Source organism: Fundulus heteroclitus, unplaced genomic scaffold (genome assembly GCF_011125445.2).
Source record: "Fundulus heteroclitus isolate FHET01 unplaced genomic scaffold, MU-UCD_Fhet_4.1 scaffold_285, whole genome shotgun sequence".
NCBI classification, from domain to species: domain Eukaryota; kingdom Metazoa; phylum Chordata; class Actinopteri; order Cyprinodontiformes; family Fundulidae; genus Fundulus; species Fundulus heteroclitus.
Genome location: NW_023396695.1, coordinates 103,091 through 118,296, shown reverse-complemented (window position 1 = coordinate 118,296; position 15,206 = coordinate 103,091). Strand labels below are relative to the sequence as shown.

At 53.5% G+C, this 15,206-nt stretch overlaps 2 protein-coding genes and 1 long non-coding RNA gene across 3 annotated transcripts in view; all 3 read left to right on the top strand.

The window, feature by feature from the left end:
• The window catches only part of LOC105921862 (histone-lysine N-methyltransferase 2D), a 63,825-nt gene extending 50,887 nt beyond the window's left edge, over positions 1-12,938 (top strand). Inside the window, exons 42-54 of the mRNA XM_036130162.1 lie at positions 1,503-1,712; positions 1,785-2,086; positions 2,159-2,331; positions 2,412-2,759; positions 2,830-3,149; positions 4,860-4,956; positions 5,036-5,404; positions 5,794-5,905; positions 5,978-6,044; positions 6,134-6,197; positions 11,650-11,794; positions 12,069-12,072; positions 12,768-12,938. Coding sequence (XP_035986055.1) covers positions 1,503-1,712; positions 1,785-2,086; positions 2,159-2,331; positions 2,412-2,759; positions 2,830-3,149; positions 4,860-4,956; positions 5,036-5,404; positions 5,794-5,905; positions 5,978-6,044; positions 6,134-6,197; positions 11,650-11,794; positions 12,069-12,072; positions 12,768-12,938 — 2,382 coding nt within the window. The remainder of the gene's footprint in view (positions 1-1,502; positions 1,713-1,784; positions 2,087-2,158; positions 2,332-2,411; positions 2,760-2,829; positions 3,150-4,859; positions 4,957-5,035; positions 5,405-5,793; positions 5,906-5,977; positions 6,045-6,133; positions 6,198-11,649; positions 11,795-12,068; positions 12,073-12,767) is intronic.
• LOC118559445 lies at positions 7,378-8,515 on the top strand. Its single transcript, XR_004928868.1, has 4 exons — positions 7,378-7,935; positions 8,028-8,095; positions 8,168-8,263; positions 8,332-8,515. It is a non-coding gene; the product is annotated as an uncharacterized LOC118559445 (long non-coding RNA).
• Positions 12,939-13,049: 111 nt separating the features above from the next.
• Positions 13,050-15,206, top strand: part of LOC118559440 (histone-lysine N-methyltransferase 2C-like) — an 8,332-nt gene continuing 6,175 nt past the window's right edge. Inside the window, exon 1 of the mRNA XM_036130161.1 lies at positions 13,050-13,157. Within this exon, the coding sequence (XP_035986054.1) occupies positions 13,050-13,157 (108 nt within the window). The remainder of the gene's footprint in view (positions 13,158-15,206) is intronic.

Below are 15,206 nucleotides of genomic sequence, written 5' to 3'. Positions count from 1 at the left end.
GAGTGCGTCGGTTTATGCACATTTTGAGCAAAACCAATTGAATCTAGGATAGTTTTAAAGGCTACACTAAGGTTATCACATTCAGTGTCAACATGGATGTTAAAATCACCCACTATAATAACCTTATCAGTATTTAACACCAAATCAGATAAGAAATCTGACAACTCATCCAAAAACTGAGTGTAAGGGCCTGGTGGACGATACAAAACAACAAACAGAAGAGGTTTTATTGCTTTGCAGTTTGGATGAGGGAAACTGAGGGTTAAATGTTCAAAAGAACTGTAGTTATTAATTGGCCTGGGACTAATTAATAAATCAGACTGAAAGATGGTTGCCACTCCTCCTCCTCTTCCCACAGATCTGGGAATGTGGAAATTTGAATAACTGGAGGGAGTTGACTCATTTATACTAACGTAGTCCTCTTGTAGCCAGGTTTCTGTGAGACAAAACAAATCAATCTGTTTATCAGAAATCAATTCGTTAACTAACAAAGTCTTTGGAGGGAGAGACCTTATATTTAATAGACCACATTTAATTCTTTTATTTTTAGGTTCAAGGTGAACCGTATTGATTTTTATTAGGTTTTTATGATTTGTTCCTTTTTAGATAAGTTTTTGATCTGTTAAGTTTTGGCCGTGGGAAAGACACCGTCTCAATAGGATAATGGATGGGTAACAGTACAGAAGCTGCAGAGAGGTGTGTTAAACTACGGCTCTGCTTCCTGGTCTGGACCCTGGGTTGTCAGCATTTAGGAGAACTAATAAATCCGGCCAGATTCCTAGAAAGAAGAGCTGCACCCTCCAAAGTAGGATGGATGCCGTCTCTCCGGATCAGATCAGGTTTTCCCCAGAAAGTTCTCCAGTTATCAATGTAGCCCACGTCGTTTTCAGGACACCACCTAGACAACCAGCGGTTGAATGATGACATGCGGCTAAACATGTCATCGCTGGTCAGATCAGGCAGGGGACCAGAGAAAATTACGGAGTCCGACATTGCTTTAGCAAACTCACACACCGAAGCTTTAACAACATTCAGTTCAGGTGTTGCCTCTGGAACCCATCAGCAGGGAACTAGAGCCTGGCCATTGCCCCGGTCATGTTGGATCAGTCACCATAATAGAACCGTTCTAGAGGAGGTTCTGCAGCTGAGACACCGTCTCCGAGCGTGTCGGTTCGCACCGGGGTGCCGTTACCGTGTTCAGCTCTGATCCAACGAACCGTTCACTGGTTCAGGGTCCAGCTGAACGGCATCACCTTCTGGTAACAGGTCCGATCTGGAGGGGTTCTGTTGCACTAATCTGGTTCTGTAGATCAGAGGAATGTTCTCCACATGAAGTCCAAACTGTGCTTCATGCTGGAGCTGCAGAGAGGGAATCCCCTGAGAACTCATTGGACTTGTTCTCGATGTTAGGGTTGGTACCGGGCTCCTGTTCGCTATGTGGGTCTCAGATGGAGCAGAACCAGGGATCCAGTTCTGGTCCTGATTGTCTCTTCTCTGTTCAGCTGCAGCGGTCCCCAGGACACAAACACGACTCGTTCCCCAGACCCAGCAGCGGCCGGACCTCTGGGGTTCCTGAAGAGGGGACGTTCCACGCAGCGGGTCAGGGCGCCCTGGAGCCGGGTCACACGGCCCAGACGGACCAGTCCGGCGCCGGTGACGGAGCCGTGGGCACGTTGCCTCAGCTTGGAGGCTCTGAGGAGAAGGTGGCGCAGGTAGGTCCTCCTTCACGGTTTGGTGTAGCCGTTTGTGTGGGTGTGTGACGCTCCTCTCTGGGCGCCCCGCAGCGCCTGTGGCTCCGGCAGCGCCTCCTCCAGCAGCAGCACCAGAAGATCGCCTTACGGCAGGAGAAGGGTCTGCTGGAACCCCCCGCTGCTGGAGCTGCTGCTCCGGGGACCTCTCTACACGCCTGGCCCCCGGAGGACATCTGCTCGGCTCCTGCTGCAGACCCGTTCGGTCGTCCTCCCCCGCCCTACCCCGGCACTGGGAGACCCCCTGCCCCCGGGTTTGCTGGAGGCCTCGCTCCCGCTGAGGCTTTCCCCAGACAGAGTCTGCATAGAGATCACGGTGTGAGAGGACCCGCTGTCAGGTAAGGTACCAGAACCGGAGCCCGACTGTCTGTCGGACCTCTTCCTGTCACTGTTTCTGTCTGTCCTTCCAGGTTGGGAGCTCCAGCAGGCCTTCAGGACCTCTCGCTGCGTCCATCCCTGGGGGCTGCTCCTGGGCTCGGCTCGGCTCGGGGACACCTGGACCAGATGAGGAGACCGATGGCAGCGGAGTTCACAGGAATCCGCTCCTTGATGCCCCCCAACCCGGCCGCCCACATGGTGCCAGGTCAGCGGTGCCGACTGAAATAGAACCTGTTCAAGTCCCGGAACGTCTTGGTTCACGTCTCCCCGTCTTTGCCTCCCCAGGTGTCCCCCAGCTCGTCGTCCAGCGGCCCGCGCCCCCTCAGCAGCATGCCGTCATGCCCTACATCGAGCTACGACACCGCGCCCCAGAGAACCGCCTGAGGCTGCCCTTTCCTCTGCCGGGCCCACAGGAAGCCACGGCAGTGCCCACCAGAGACCCCGGCCAGTCCGCGGCGACGCAGCAGCAGCCGGGGTTGGACCAGCAGCACATGGGTGCCGGTGCCTCTGCGGTCCCTGGGTCTGTTGGGATGGAGGAGCACCTGGAAGGAGAGGACTCGGCTGTGAAGGACCTGGAGGACGTGGAGGTGAAGGACCTGGTGGACTTGAACCTGAACCTGGACCCAGAGGATGGTACGGGGCTGCAGCCCAGAATCACTTCCATGTTTACTCTGTTGCATCAGGCTGACTGGTTCTGCTGCAGGCAAAGAAGACCTGGATCTGGGGCCTAACGACCTGCATCTGGATGACTTCCTGCTGACTGGGAAGTTCGACCTCATCGCCTACGCTGACCCAGAGCTCAACCTGGAGGACAAGAAAGACATGTTCAACGAGGAGCTGGACCTAGGGGAGCCGGCGGAGGAGGGGGGCCGAGCCTCCAGGAAGACAGATGGCCCCGCCCACCTTCTGGGCCAGGCGAAGCAGGAAGTGAAGGAAGCCCAGAGGACCGGTGGTCCCTCATCACCACCGCTTCCTTTGGCTGCCAGCAGACCTCCAGGAACTCCCTCTGCTCTTCTTATCAAGGTAGGTTATGGTCTGGGTCATTACTTTGGCCCAATCACGGAGCTGATTATTGTCTGGGTCATTACTTTGGCCCAATCACGGAGCTGATTATTGTCAGGGTCATTACTTTGGACCAATCACTGAGCTGATTATTGTCTGGGTCATTACTTTGGACCAATCACTGAGCTGAGCCAGCTTCTGCAGCCGAGGATCGGAACGCCAAGGTCCCCGCCCTCTACTGCCACCCGTTGCACAATGCACCCGACCCCTTTGGCCCCTCCGACAGGTGGTGAGCCCATTGGAAGGGGGACCCATGTTGCCTCTTCGGGCTGAGCCCGGCCGGGCTCCATGGGCAAAAGCCCGGCCACCAGACGCTCACCAACGTGCCCCACCTCCAGGCCTGGCTCCAGAGTGGGGCCCCGGTGACCCGCGTCAGGGCGAGGGAACACGAGGTCCAATAGTCTTACTCATCATAAGGGGCATTTTGGTGCCCCTTATGATGAGTGCCTTCTCCGGGTTGGGGAGGATGTGCTGCCCCTAGTGGAGGAGTTCAAGTATCTTGGGGTCTTGTTCAGGAATGAGGGGAAGATGGAGCGGGAGATGGACAGGCGGATTGGTGCAGCGTCTGCTGTGAAGCGGGCGCTGTACCGATCCATTGTGGTGAAGAGAGAGCTGAGCCAAAAGGCGAAGCTCTCGATTTACCGGTCGATCTACGTTCCTACCCTCATCCATGGTCACGAACTTTGGGTCGTGACTGAAAGAACGAGATCCCGGATACAAGCGGCTGAAATGAGTTTTCTCCGTAGTGTGTCTGGGCTCTCCCTTAGAGATAGGGTGAGGAGCTCAGTCATCCGGGGAGGACTCAGAGTAGAGCCGCTGCTCCTCCACGTCCAGAGGAGCCAGTTGAGGTGGCTCGGGCATCTGGTCAGGATGCCTCCTGGACGCCTCCCTGGTGAGGTGTTCCGGGCACGTCCCACCGGGAGGAGGCCCAGGGGAAGACCCAGGACACGCTGGAGGGACTATGTCTCTCTGCTGGGAACGCCTTGGGATTCCTCCTGAGGAGCTGGCCCAGGTGGCTGGGGAGAGGAACGTCTGGGCCTCCCTACTAAGGCTGCTGCCCCCGCGACCCAACCCCGGATAAGAGGGAGAGAACGGACGGACGGACAATCACTGAGCTGATTATTGTCTGGGTCATTTCTGTATTTTTTAGATTATAAGGAGCAGTAAATATTCCTCCAGGTGTGTAATATCACTCCTTCATGTCCACAGCTCTCTGTCCGTCTCAGGAGGACAGAGTAGCTGGACTACACTGCCTTGTTTTTTAACATGAGGCCAAAATAAACTTTATAATGAATTAACTTACCAGGTTTATTGTTGCTAGCGCGTTCTCCAGGCTGCCTGACATGAATGCACTTCTAGTTTAGACATTACAGTCAGGCAGTCTGGTAGACAGCTCAGGGGTCCTCAGGTAGTGACACAGTGTACCGTAATGTTCCTAATATCCACTGAGCGGAGCGGCTTCATTGCTAACCAAAGCTGTATTTACACATTTTAACAGATTTATGATCCAATGCACCACATAAAATCAGTCAGTAGCAGAACGGTGATCAGATATAAGGAGCACCTTCAGTTTTTGAGAAGATTTAAGGATTTTAAGTGCGCCTTATAGTCTGAAACATACAGTTCTTTAGACCAATCACAGAGCTCATTATTTACTTCATCTCTCTGCAGGAGAAGCTTGAGGCCTGTGGCTCGGTTTCGGGTCCTGCTCTAGCTGTCCAAGCCCAGGAGCAGGTCCTGTCCTCTGTTCACCGCCTCATGTCTCCAGGTAAGCCCCCCCCCCCCCCTTCACTTCAGGTGATGAAGCATCTACTTGATGACAGATCTATCTCCTCCTCCATCACCAGGTGAACCAGGTGTCTTCCAGCAGCACCAGGGGCCCCTTGATTCCTCGCCAGTCCCCCAGTGTCCACTTCCTCCGGGTCAGACTCCTCAGGGTTCCCCCACCAAGACTCCTCTACCTCAACCACTTGTGAACCCCCAGAAGCAGCCTCCTCACACCACCAGTGAAGCCCAAAGTGTGAGCTTGGCCAGGTTTCCAGAGAACCTGGTCCCAGCGCAGAACCAGAACAAGTCCAGGCCGTTGCTGCTGGAAGAGCAGCCGCTGCTTCTGCAGGACCTGCTGGACCAGGAACGGCAGGAGCAGCAGCAGCAGAAACAGATGCAGGCCCTGATCCGCCACAGGTCTGGCCCAGAGGCTGGCTTCTCCAACGTGGGTAAGACCAGAACCGCAGCGCATCATGGTGCTACCAGCCAGGGTTAACCTGCAGGTGTTACAGTTAAAGGCCCGTGCCGACCTTTAACTGTAACACCTGTGCTGAACGGACCAATCACAGAGCTGATTATCATCTAGAACATACCTGCTGCTAAAGGGGCCACAGCACCCTCTGCTGTTTGGTGCGGTCCTGCAGAACCACGAGTAGGAAGGGAAGAACCTGTGGTTTCAAACCAGAACCTGAAATCATCACCAATACCCAACCAGAACTTTAACCAGAATCTGACCCAACGCCGTTCTGCTGTGTGACATGATTGCTGCCTGGGGAACCTTCAGGCGGTCTGTGGTGTCCCTAAAGCTTCAGAACCTTGTGTGGTTCTGTTCCTACAGATTTTGAGTCCATCTCGGACCCCATCATGAAGGCCAAGATGCAGGCCCTGAAGGGTATCAACAAGGTGATGAGTCAGGGCAACCTGGGCCTGAACCCGGTGGTCAACAACAGGTACCCACTGATTTCATCCATTAGGGAGGTGTATTCTGGACTCTGTGCCTTATCGTCTCCTCTGTAACGCAGATTCCGGCAGACTTCAGGGGCCCCGGGGCCCGACTCCACTCCTCAGTCTCCTCACCCAGCAGGACAGGTACGTAGCTCCTCAGCCGTGACCCGGTAGGTCCTGCTGTCCTCCTCGTGTCGTCCTCAGGAAACTAACCGTGTTGTTCCTTCTGTCAGGGCGGGGCGTTGAACCCTCAGTTGGTGCGTCGCAACCCCCCCAGCTTGGGCCCCGGCTTCATCAGTAAGCATCACAACACTCCATTGATCTAGAATAATGGTGATAATCATCTTTACTGGCAGTGAAGTGTGTTGCCACTGGGTGGCGCCCAGGGGCGTTCTGGGGCTCAGGGTCTAGCTCAGGATAAACTCGTGGTATCTGGAAGGTCGGCACGCTGATGGGGCGCCACCCAGAATGGGTTGAGGTGGCGCCAGCTTTAAAACAGTCTCTCTTCATGTAACTTTGCTGGCTAGATGAATTCTCTCAGTATTTCTGCATTTACTAGAGAATCCATCTTGTTCCCAACGGCTTCAACAGTTTGTGCCTAAACCAGAAACGGTCCAGGCCAATCACGTTGCAGTATGGTGGTTTAAGGCGGGACATACCGCTGTGATGAAAGCAGGAGCTGCTGAGGCCACAGCTGGACCAACATGGTGGACGCAGCTGCTGCTCTCACCTCTGATTGGTCAGAATCCAGGATTTCTTCTTTGATGGTAGAACAGCAGGAAGTTCCATCACATTCATTAATTACAGCTTTATCCATTTAAGATCGTACCTGAGGATATAAACAGAGTCCAAGTGATTTTGTCCATGCTGCCTAGAATTCTCTACATCAGTGGTTTTTATCAGTGAGGCGCGCCTGCCCTGGGGGGCGCCAAAGAGTCACAGGGGAGGCGCGAAGACTGTGCTGGAGAAGAAGATATTTATTTCTTTTGTTTGAGCGCGCAGGAACCAATAAAAGCGCGCAGTGAGACAACACACGCCCGCTTAAAACTGGTCTGGCGCGCGCTCAACTCTGAAAAACTCTTATCAACTCACTCTCACTCGCGCTCAGTTCCATCTCTGATCGCTCAACCTGCCCATTCAACGCTCAACACTAGCTGTGCGTTCGCTCGGCTCTGTTTCTGCGCTGGCGATTTCAAAAACAGTCCACTCCACCAGGTTATCCTTACCTATTCCAAGGGGAGGCTCACCTTCAACAAATTTGAAAACCCCTGCTCTACATTATTAATCTGGGTGGACAGGTTATGCTTTCCTGACTGTAAACAGCGCCAGACTCTGCCTACTCCTCGCTAGCGTGCAGCGATTCTCCGCAGCAGCTGCCTTCATCGGTCTGTGTGACGGAGGCCAGCATCACTAAGAGGTCAGAGGAACCCTGGAGGGGGTGTGGACCCGGCTCATAGCTCTGGGCTCTGCAGTTTGATAACATTTCTAACGTCAATGAAAAGCAAGGGGACTCGATGTTCACGCTAGCTTCTGTTTGTTAGGAAGAAGGCGAGTGGAGAGAGGTTGGAAAGCAACTGGGATCCACGTCTACATACAGTTTCATACGTCTGCTTAGACAGTTTATAGATGGAAAATTCACACAAAGCTTTGGACTAAAGACTGAAAATCAAACCTGCGTTCAGCAAAGCGTTTGACCGTTCCTGTCCAGCACCAGTGCTTTGCATCAGCCAGGACAGGAAGGAGGTCCTGACCCCCTGAAGGAGGTCCTGACCCCCTGAAGGAGGTCCTGACCCCCTGAAGGAGGTCCTGACCCCCTGAATGAAGGAGGTCCTGACCCCCTGAATGAAGGAGGTCCTGAGCCCCTGAATGAAGGAGGTCCTGAGCCCCTGAATGAAGGAGGTCCTGAGCCCCTGAAGGAGGTCCTGACCCCCTGAATGAAGGAGGTCCTGACCCTCTGAATGAAGGAGGTCCTGAGCCCCTGAAGGAGGTCCTGACCCCCTGAATGAAGGAGGTCCTGAGCCCCTGAATGAAGGAGGTCCTGACCCTCTGAAAGAAGGAGGTCCTGACCCCCTGAACGAAGGAGGTCCTGAGCCCCTGAAGGAGGTCCTGACCCCCTGAATGAAGGAGGTCCTGAGCCCCTGAATGAAGGAGGTCCTGAGCCCCTGAATGAAGGAGGTCCTGAGCCCCTGAAGGAGGTCCTGAGCCCCTGAATGAAGGAGGTCCCTACCCTCTGAATGAAGGAGGTCCCTACCCTCTGAATGAAGGAGGTCCCTACCCTCTGAATGAAGGAGGTCCCGACCCCCTGAATGAAGGAGGTCCTGAGCCCCTGAATGAAGGAGGTCCTGAGCCCCTGAATGAAGGAGGTTCTGAGCCACTGAATGAAGGAGGTTCTGACCCCCTGAAGGAGGTTCTGAGCCACTGAATGAAGGAGGTCCTGAGCCCCTGAATGAAGGAGGTCCTGAGCCCCTGAATGAAGGAGGTCCTGAGCCCCTGAAGGAGGTCCTGACCCCCTGAAGGAGGTTCTGACCCCCTGAAGGAGGTTCTGACCCCCTGAAGGAGGTTCTGAGCCACTGAATGAAGGAGGTCCTGACCCCCTGAAGGAGGTTCTGAGCCACTGAATGAAGGAGGTCCTGACCCCCTGAAGGAGGTTCTGACCCCCTGAAGGAGGTCCTGAGCCCCTGAAGGAGGTCCTGAGCCCCTGAAGGAGGTCCTGAGCCACTGAATGAAGGAGGTCCTGAGCCCCTGAATGAAGGAGGTCCTGAGCCCCTGAATGAAGGAGGTCCTGAGCCCCTGAATGAAGGAGGTCCTGAGCCCCTGAATGAAGGAGGTCCTGAGCCCCTGAATGAGGTCCTGAGCCCCTGAATGAAGGAGGTCCTGAGCCCCTGAATGAGGTCCTGAGCCCCTGAATGAAGGAGGTTCTAAACCACTGAATGAAGGAGGTTCTGAGCCCCTGAAGGAGGTCCTGACCCCCTGAATGAAGGAGGTCCTGAGCCCCTGAATGAAGGAGGTCCTGAGCCCCTGAATGAAGGAGGTCCTGAGCCCCTGAATGAAGGAGGTCCTGAGCCCCTGAATGAAGGAGGTCCTGAGCCCCTGAATGAAGGAGGTCCTGAGCCCCTGAATGAAGGAGGTCCTGAATGAAGGAGGTCCTGAGCCACTGAAGGAGGTTCTGAGCCACTGAATGAAGGAGGTCCTGACCCCCTGAAGGAGGTTCTGACCCCCTGAAGGAGGTTCTGAGCCACTGAATGAAGGAGGTCCTGAGCCCCTGAATGAAGGAGGTCCTGAGCCCCTGAATGAAGGAGGTCCTGAGCCCCTGAAGGAGGTCCTGAGCCCCTGAAGGAGGTTCTGACCCCATGAAGGAGGTTCTGACCCCCTGAAGGAGGTTCTGAGCCACTGAATGAAGGAGGTTCTGACCCCCTGAAGGAGGTTCTGAGCCACTGAATGAAGGAGGTCCTGAGCCCCTGAATGAAGGAGGTCCTGAGCCCCTGAATGAAGGAGGTCCTGAGCCCCTGAATGAAGGAGGTCCTGAGCCCCTGAATGAAGGAGGTCCTGAGCCCCTGAATGAAGGAGGTCCTGAGCCCCTGAATGAAGGAGGTCCTGAGCCCCTGAATGAAGGAGGTCCTTGGCCCCTGAAGGAGGTCCTTGGCCCCTGAATGAAGGAGGTCCTGAGCCCCTGAAGGAGGTCCTGACCCCCTGAAGGAGGTTCTGACCCCTTGAAGGAGGTCCTGAGCCCCAGAAGGAGGTCCTGAGCCCCTGGAGGAGGTCCTGAGCCCCAGGAGGAGGTCCTGACCCCCTGAAGGAGGTCCTGACCCTCTGAAGGAGGTCCTGAGCCCCTGAATGAGGCCCTGAGCCCCTGAATGAGGCCCTGACCCCCTGAAGGAGGCCCTGACCCCCTGAATGAGGCCCTGACCCCCTGAATGAGCCCCTGAGCCCCTGAATGAGCCCCTGAAGGAGGCCCTGACCCCCTGAAGGAGGTCCTGGCCCTCATCTGACGGGCTCTCTGGGGCCGTGGCCCAGGGGTGTGACCCGCTCTGGTTCCCCTCTGAGATGAAATGTCCTTAATGGAGGGAACAGGAGCCCTGATGATCCCTTCTGTTGTCCTCACCACTCTCCTCGCGTTCTTCCAGTCGGAGGCACTGCAGCCTCCACACCACACAGAGAGACAGCTGGTCAGAATGCTCTCTATGGTGCTCCTGTAGAAGGTCCTGAGGATGGGCGGGGGCAGGTGGGCTCTCCTCATCCTCCTCAGGAAGTACAGTCGTATCTCTGCCCTCTTCTCCAGTGACGTGGTGTTCACAGACCAGCTGAGGTTGTCCGTGATGTGCACCCCCAGGAACTTGGTGCTGCTGACCACCTCCACAGCTGAGCTGTTGATGAGCAGTGGAGCGTGGTGAGGCCGGTTCTTCCTGAAGTCGACGATGAGCTCCTTCGTCTTCTCCACGTTCAGGATCAGGCTGTTGTCTCTGCACCAGCCCACCAGCTGCTCCACCTCCTCTCTGTAGTCCTGGTCGTTGTCGTCTCTGATCAGGCCCACCACCGTTGTGTTGTCTGCAAACTTCACGATGTGATTGGTGGTGAACCTGGGGACGCAGTCGTGTGTCATCAGGGTGAACAGCAGGGGGCTCAGGACGCAGCCCTGAGGGGAGCCCGTGCTGAGGGTGATGACATCAGAGGTGTTCTGATGACCCGGACTGACTGAGGTCTGTTGGTGAGGAAGTCTAGCAGCCGGTTGAAGGGGTGTGCTGAAGCCCAGATGTTCCAGTTTTCCCACCAGATGCTGTGGGATGATGGTGTTAAATGCTGAAGTCCAGGAACAGTCGTTGAAACAGGTGACTTGAGGTTTCTTTGGCACCGGAATGATGGAGGCAGACTTAAAGCATGCTGGCACTATGGCTTGGTCCAGCGAGGGGTTAAAGATGTCTGTGAGGACACCAGCCAGCTGACCGTCACACTCCTTGAGCACCCGCCCAGGTATGTTTGTCGGGGCCTGGGGCCTTCCGCGGGTTGACTCTCCTTAGAGTCTTCCACACGTCGGCAGTGTCAAGGCAGAGGACCTCCTATTCCTGATGGGGAACAGCTTTCACTGCTGGAGTGCTGTTTGGTGCCTCAAACTTGACAGACCTCCACAGTGACCCAGGGTCGTTGGTTGGCTCGGGTGATGATGGTCTTGGTGGTGCTGATGTCCTCAATGCATTTGAAAGGCTGTAGGCTGACACAGTCATGGCGTACTCATCAATCTTGATCTTGTCCTCATAAGTTGCTGCAGCTTTGAACATGTTCCAGTCAGAGCACTCAAAACAGTCCTGGAGCGCCTCCATGGCTCCCTCAGTCCACACCCTCACCTGCCTCGCCACAGGTTTAGCTCTGATCAGCAGGGGGCTGTATGCAGGGATTAGCACAGTACAAGCTGACGGTTATATGTGTAGGAATGTTTTCCCCTCTTCTATGCACCTCCTGTGTTTTTACATGAATAGACAGTAAAGCTTTATTTATATAGCCTTTTTCAAGATAAAAATCAGCAAATGCTTCAAAACGTTACGTAAAAAATTAAACGAAAGCAGATTGATCACGTTTGTAGCTGGAAACCAGCTGATCCCAGAGGTCAGTGGGTCTAGATCACAGGACCTCAGGGCCTTAACGGGGGTGTGGGGATGTAATAGTTTAGCGATGTTGGGTCAGGAACACAAGATCTAAAACGTCAAACCTGAAGGGTTTAAAAACAGCAGTTCACTCCTCTTGTCTGCTTTTTCAGATGAGTCTCAACGACAGCAGTACGAGGAGTGGCTCGGGGAAACACAACAGCTCCTGCAGATCAGCAACGACTCCTCGAGGACCAGATTGCAGCTCATCGCAAGGGCCAGAAAGTCTCTGTCGGCCAGCAGAGAACGGCCAAGAGGGTCGGGCCGAGTCTTTGGCTGAAGAGGGATGCGCTCAGCTGCGGCACGCACTGAGCAGGCAGGGGGGCGGGTCCAGAAGCAGCTGAGCAGGTACGCAGTCAGAGGCGACTCGTTCAGACCCGGTGGGTTACTCTGGGTGACTCGGTTAAACTCTGGGTGACTCGTTCAGACCCGGTGAGTTACTCTGGGTCAGTTTGTTAAACTCTGGGTTGACTCGTTCAGACCCGGTGAGTTACTCTGGGTCAGTTGTTAAACTCTGGGTGACTCGTTTCAGACCGGTGAGTTACTCTGGGTCCAGTTTGTTAAACTCTGGGTGACTCGTTCAGGACCCGGTGGGTTACTCTGGGGTCAGTTTGTTAAACTCTGGGTGACTCGATTAAACTGCTGGGCGACTCGTTCAGACCCGCGTGGGTTACTCTGGGTGACTCGGTTAGGTTCTGGGTGACTCATTCAGACCCGGTTGGTTACTCTGGGTCAGTTTTTTAAACTCTGGGTGACTCGTTCAGACCCAGTGAGTTACTCTGGGTAAGTCGGTTAAACTCTGGGTGACTCGGTTAGACTCTGGGTGACTCTTTCAGACCCGGTGGGTTACTCTGGTAAGTCGGTTCAACTCTGGGTGACTCGTTCAGACCCGGTGGGTTACTCTGAGTCATTCGGTTAGACTCTGGGTGACTCTTTCAGACCCGGTGGTTACTCTGAGTCATTCGGTTAAACTCTGGGTGACTCGTTCAGACCCGGTGGGTTACTCTGGGTCAGTTTGTTAAACTCTGGGTGACTCGGTTGGACTCTGGGTGACTCGTTCAGACCCGGTGGGTTACTCTGGGTCAGTTTGTTAAACTCTGGGTGACTCGTTCAGACCAGTGAGTTACTCTGGGTAAGTCGGTTAAACTCTGGGTGACTCGGTTAACTCTGGGTGACTCGGTTAGACTCGGATCGAGACTCGACGTGTACCTTGTCTTTATTTGTTGTTCAGATCCGGAAGCAGCAGAAGGACCACACTGAGCTGATTGAAGACTACAGGACCAAGCAGCAGAGGATGCTGCAGATGCCTTCCCAGAATCCCCTGGGACAACCAACGCCCCCCTCCCAAACCCCACCCAGGCGGCCCCACCCTGGGCCCACCTGGCTGGACTCCTGGCTGTAGTCCTCAGGGGCCCGTGGGTCAGAGAATGCCCCCACATCTTCCACCCCCCAGGTCCCCCCCGCCCTGCCTAACAACCCTCCGGGTCATCCACACCTCCAGACCCCCCCGTCCATGAGGCCTGTCCTCACCGCTCCGTCTGCAGGATTCACTGCCAGGCCCCAGGGCCCCTTGGAGGGGTCCACTGGGGCTTCAGGGGACGGAGCCACACCCAAACCTCAGGTAACAGACTTAGTTATGAGAGCAGAGAGAACGGGTCTTAAAGTGTGAACTGAAACCTGTAATATAGCCATAAAATATGTTGTTTGGAGAAGTTTAACATTCAAAATAAAAATGCATTATTTTTTGGTATTTCTGAATATTGATGAAGCCACTCTGGTGCGTTTGGCTTTTTTCCCTGACTACCCCGGTAGTGTGACGTCAGCTGTGCCGCCATCATCAGCAGCTAAGCAGGTCAATGAGTAGGCATGCACCATGGTTCAGTGCGATGCTATTCATTGTTCAAATCTGCCAGGAAACATCTCCAGAGTTTCATTTTTAGCTTCCCAAAAGACGAAGAACTTTGTCAGATCTGGATATCTAAGCTACGGCGTGAAAATTACTCTCCAAACTCGGGGTGACCGCCTGTGCAGCGACCACTTCGAGGAGGATTGCCTCAAATGCCGACCCTCATTGATGAAAAGCATATTACACTCCCAGCCACTTTTAATTATAAAAGACTGACGAATGAAGACGAGGATGTCCCCACAACCAACGTGAACATTGTGCAGCTTAGGGTCACGTGTGTATGCCTCATCCAGGTATAAGCAGAGTTACTAGGTTAGTGACTGACGGTCCTGACAGGCTGAGATCTGTTGGTTCTTGATGAAAACATGCAGAGAATCCTGTGTGACTTCAGAAATGTAAAAGCTCACGTCTGCTTCCTGCAGCCTGAAGGAGAAGTCTGGCAGTCTGCATTGGGACACAGTGTCCCACGGACACCTGCAGCTCAAATAAAGTAGCTGAAGAACCCGTCACAGGTCACTGGACATTTATTACTAAAGAAAATCAATATGAACTGAAAGATTACATCAAGGAAACACGAGTCAGGCAACTAATACACCTACACAGTCCAAACGACTTTAAGTGTACAGAAAAAAAAATCTGTTAGCCGCACTGTATGCTAACCTATGTAGCATGCTAGAAGTGCTCTTTAAATGACCGGAATAGATATTATTTAAAGTAACCCACAAATTGTACATTACAAATGCTAATCTGTTCCCAACTCTGTGGTTAGGCGCGTTGTTTTGTCCGCCCCGACAGTCCTGGTTGTCTGAATCTGAATCCGAAGAGTTCACTCAGGACATCCAGCGGTTGGTTCAGGTTCATATCGGTAGGGTTGTACGTCCTTTGGATTCACGAAACCTCCTGGCATAAAATAGAAATGCTGCTTCTTCCATTTCTACAATTAAATTGTCACAGATTACGTTATGAACTCCGCCCCCCAGATCACCCACTTAAGCTACTTAAGTTTTAGATCAGAAAACTAGTCACTGCAATGTTGTGTAGATGTGTTTGACTAAATAACATACCTGGGATGTCAATTTCTTGAGATTTGATTTCAGTTCACCTTTAATCATTAAGCAAAGCTTCTCTGTGTTCTACAACCTGCTGGATTTACTTCACTCTGTTGGTACGTTTTCATAACAAAGCAGTTTAGGAGAATTACTCCAAGTTCACTGCCCTGCACACGCAGGAATGGTCGCAGTCCCATTTCTGCACAGCCAATCAGAGCCAGACGTTCCTCCTGGCTCTGATTGGCTGCTTCTGACCGGGAGCGCTGGATATCTGCAGATGGCAGCAGGACCACTAGGAAGCGCCAGAGGATCTGGAACTTTATCTGGCTCATGTTTTACTGTCAGGACTTAGTTTTCATAAAGTAAAATAAAATAATATTATTTATACCTGCTGCAGCCTGTAGGTTATAGTCACATCTCTCACCTGTAACATTTAAGTGTTTTAATTGGTGGCCTAGTGGTTAGAGCAGCGAGCTTGCACTCAGAGAAGGATGCAAGTACCCGGTTTGATCTCCACTGCCTGCACTCTGGGTCCCTGAGCAAGACCCTCAACACCAGATTGCTCCCTGGGTGCTGCACATGCAGCCCACTGCTCCCCAGGGGATGGGTTAAAAGCAGAGAACACATTTAGTTATAATGTATGTTTCAATGACAATAAAGATGATTTTACTATTACTATTTATGTTTTAACCCTGTAGTAACTAATCTTAACAAT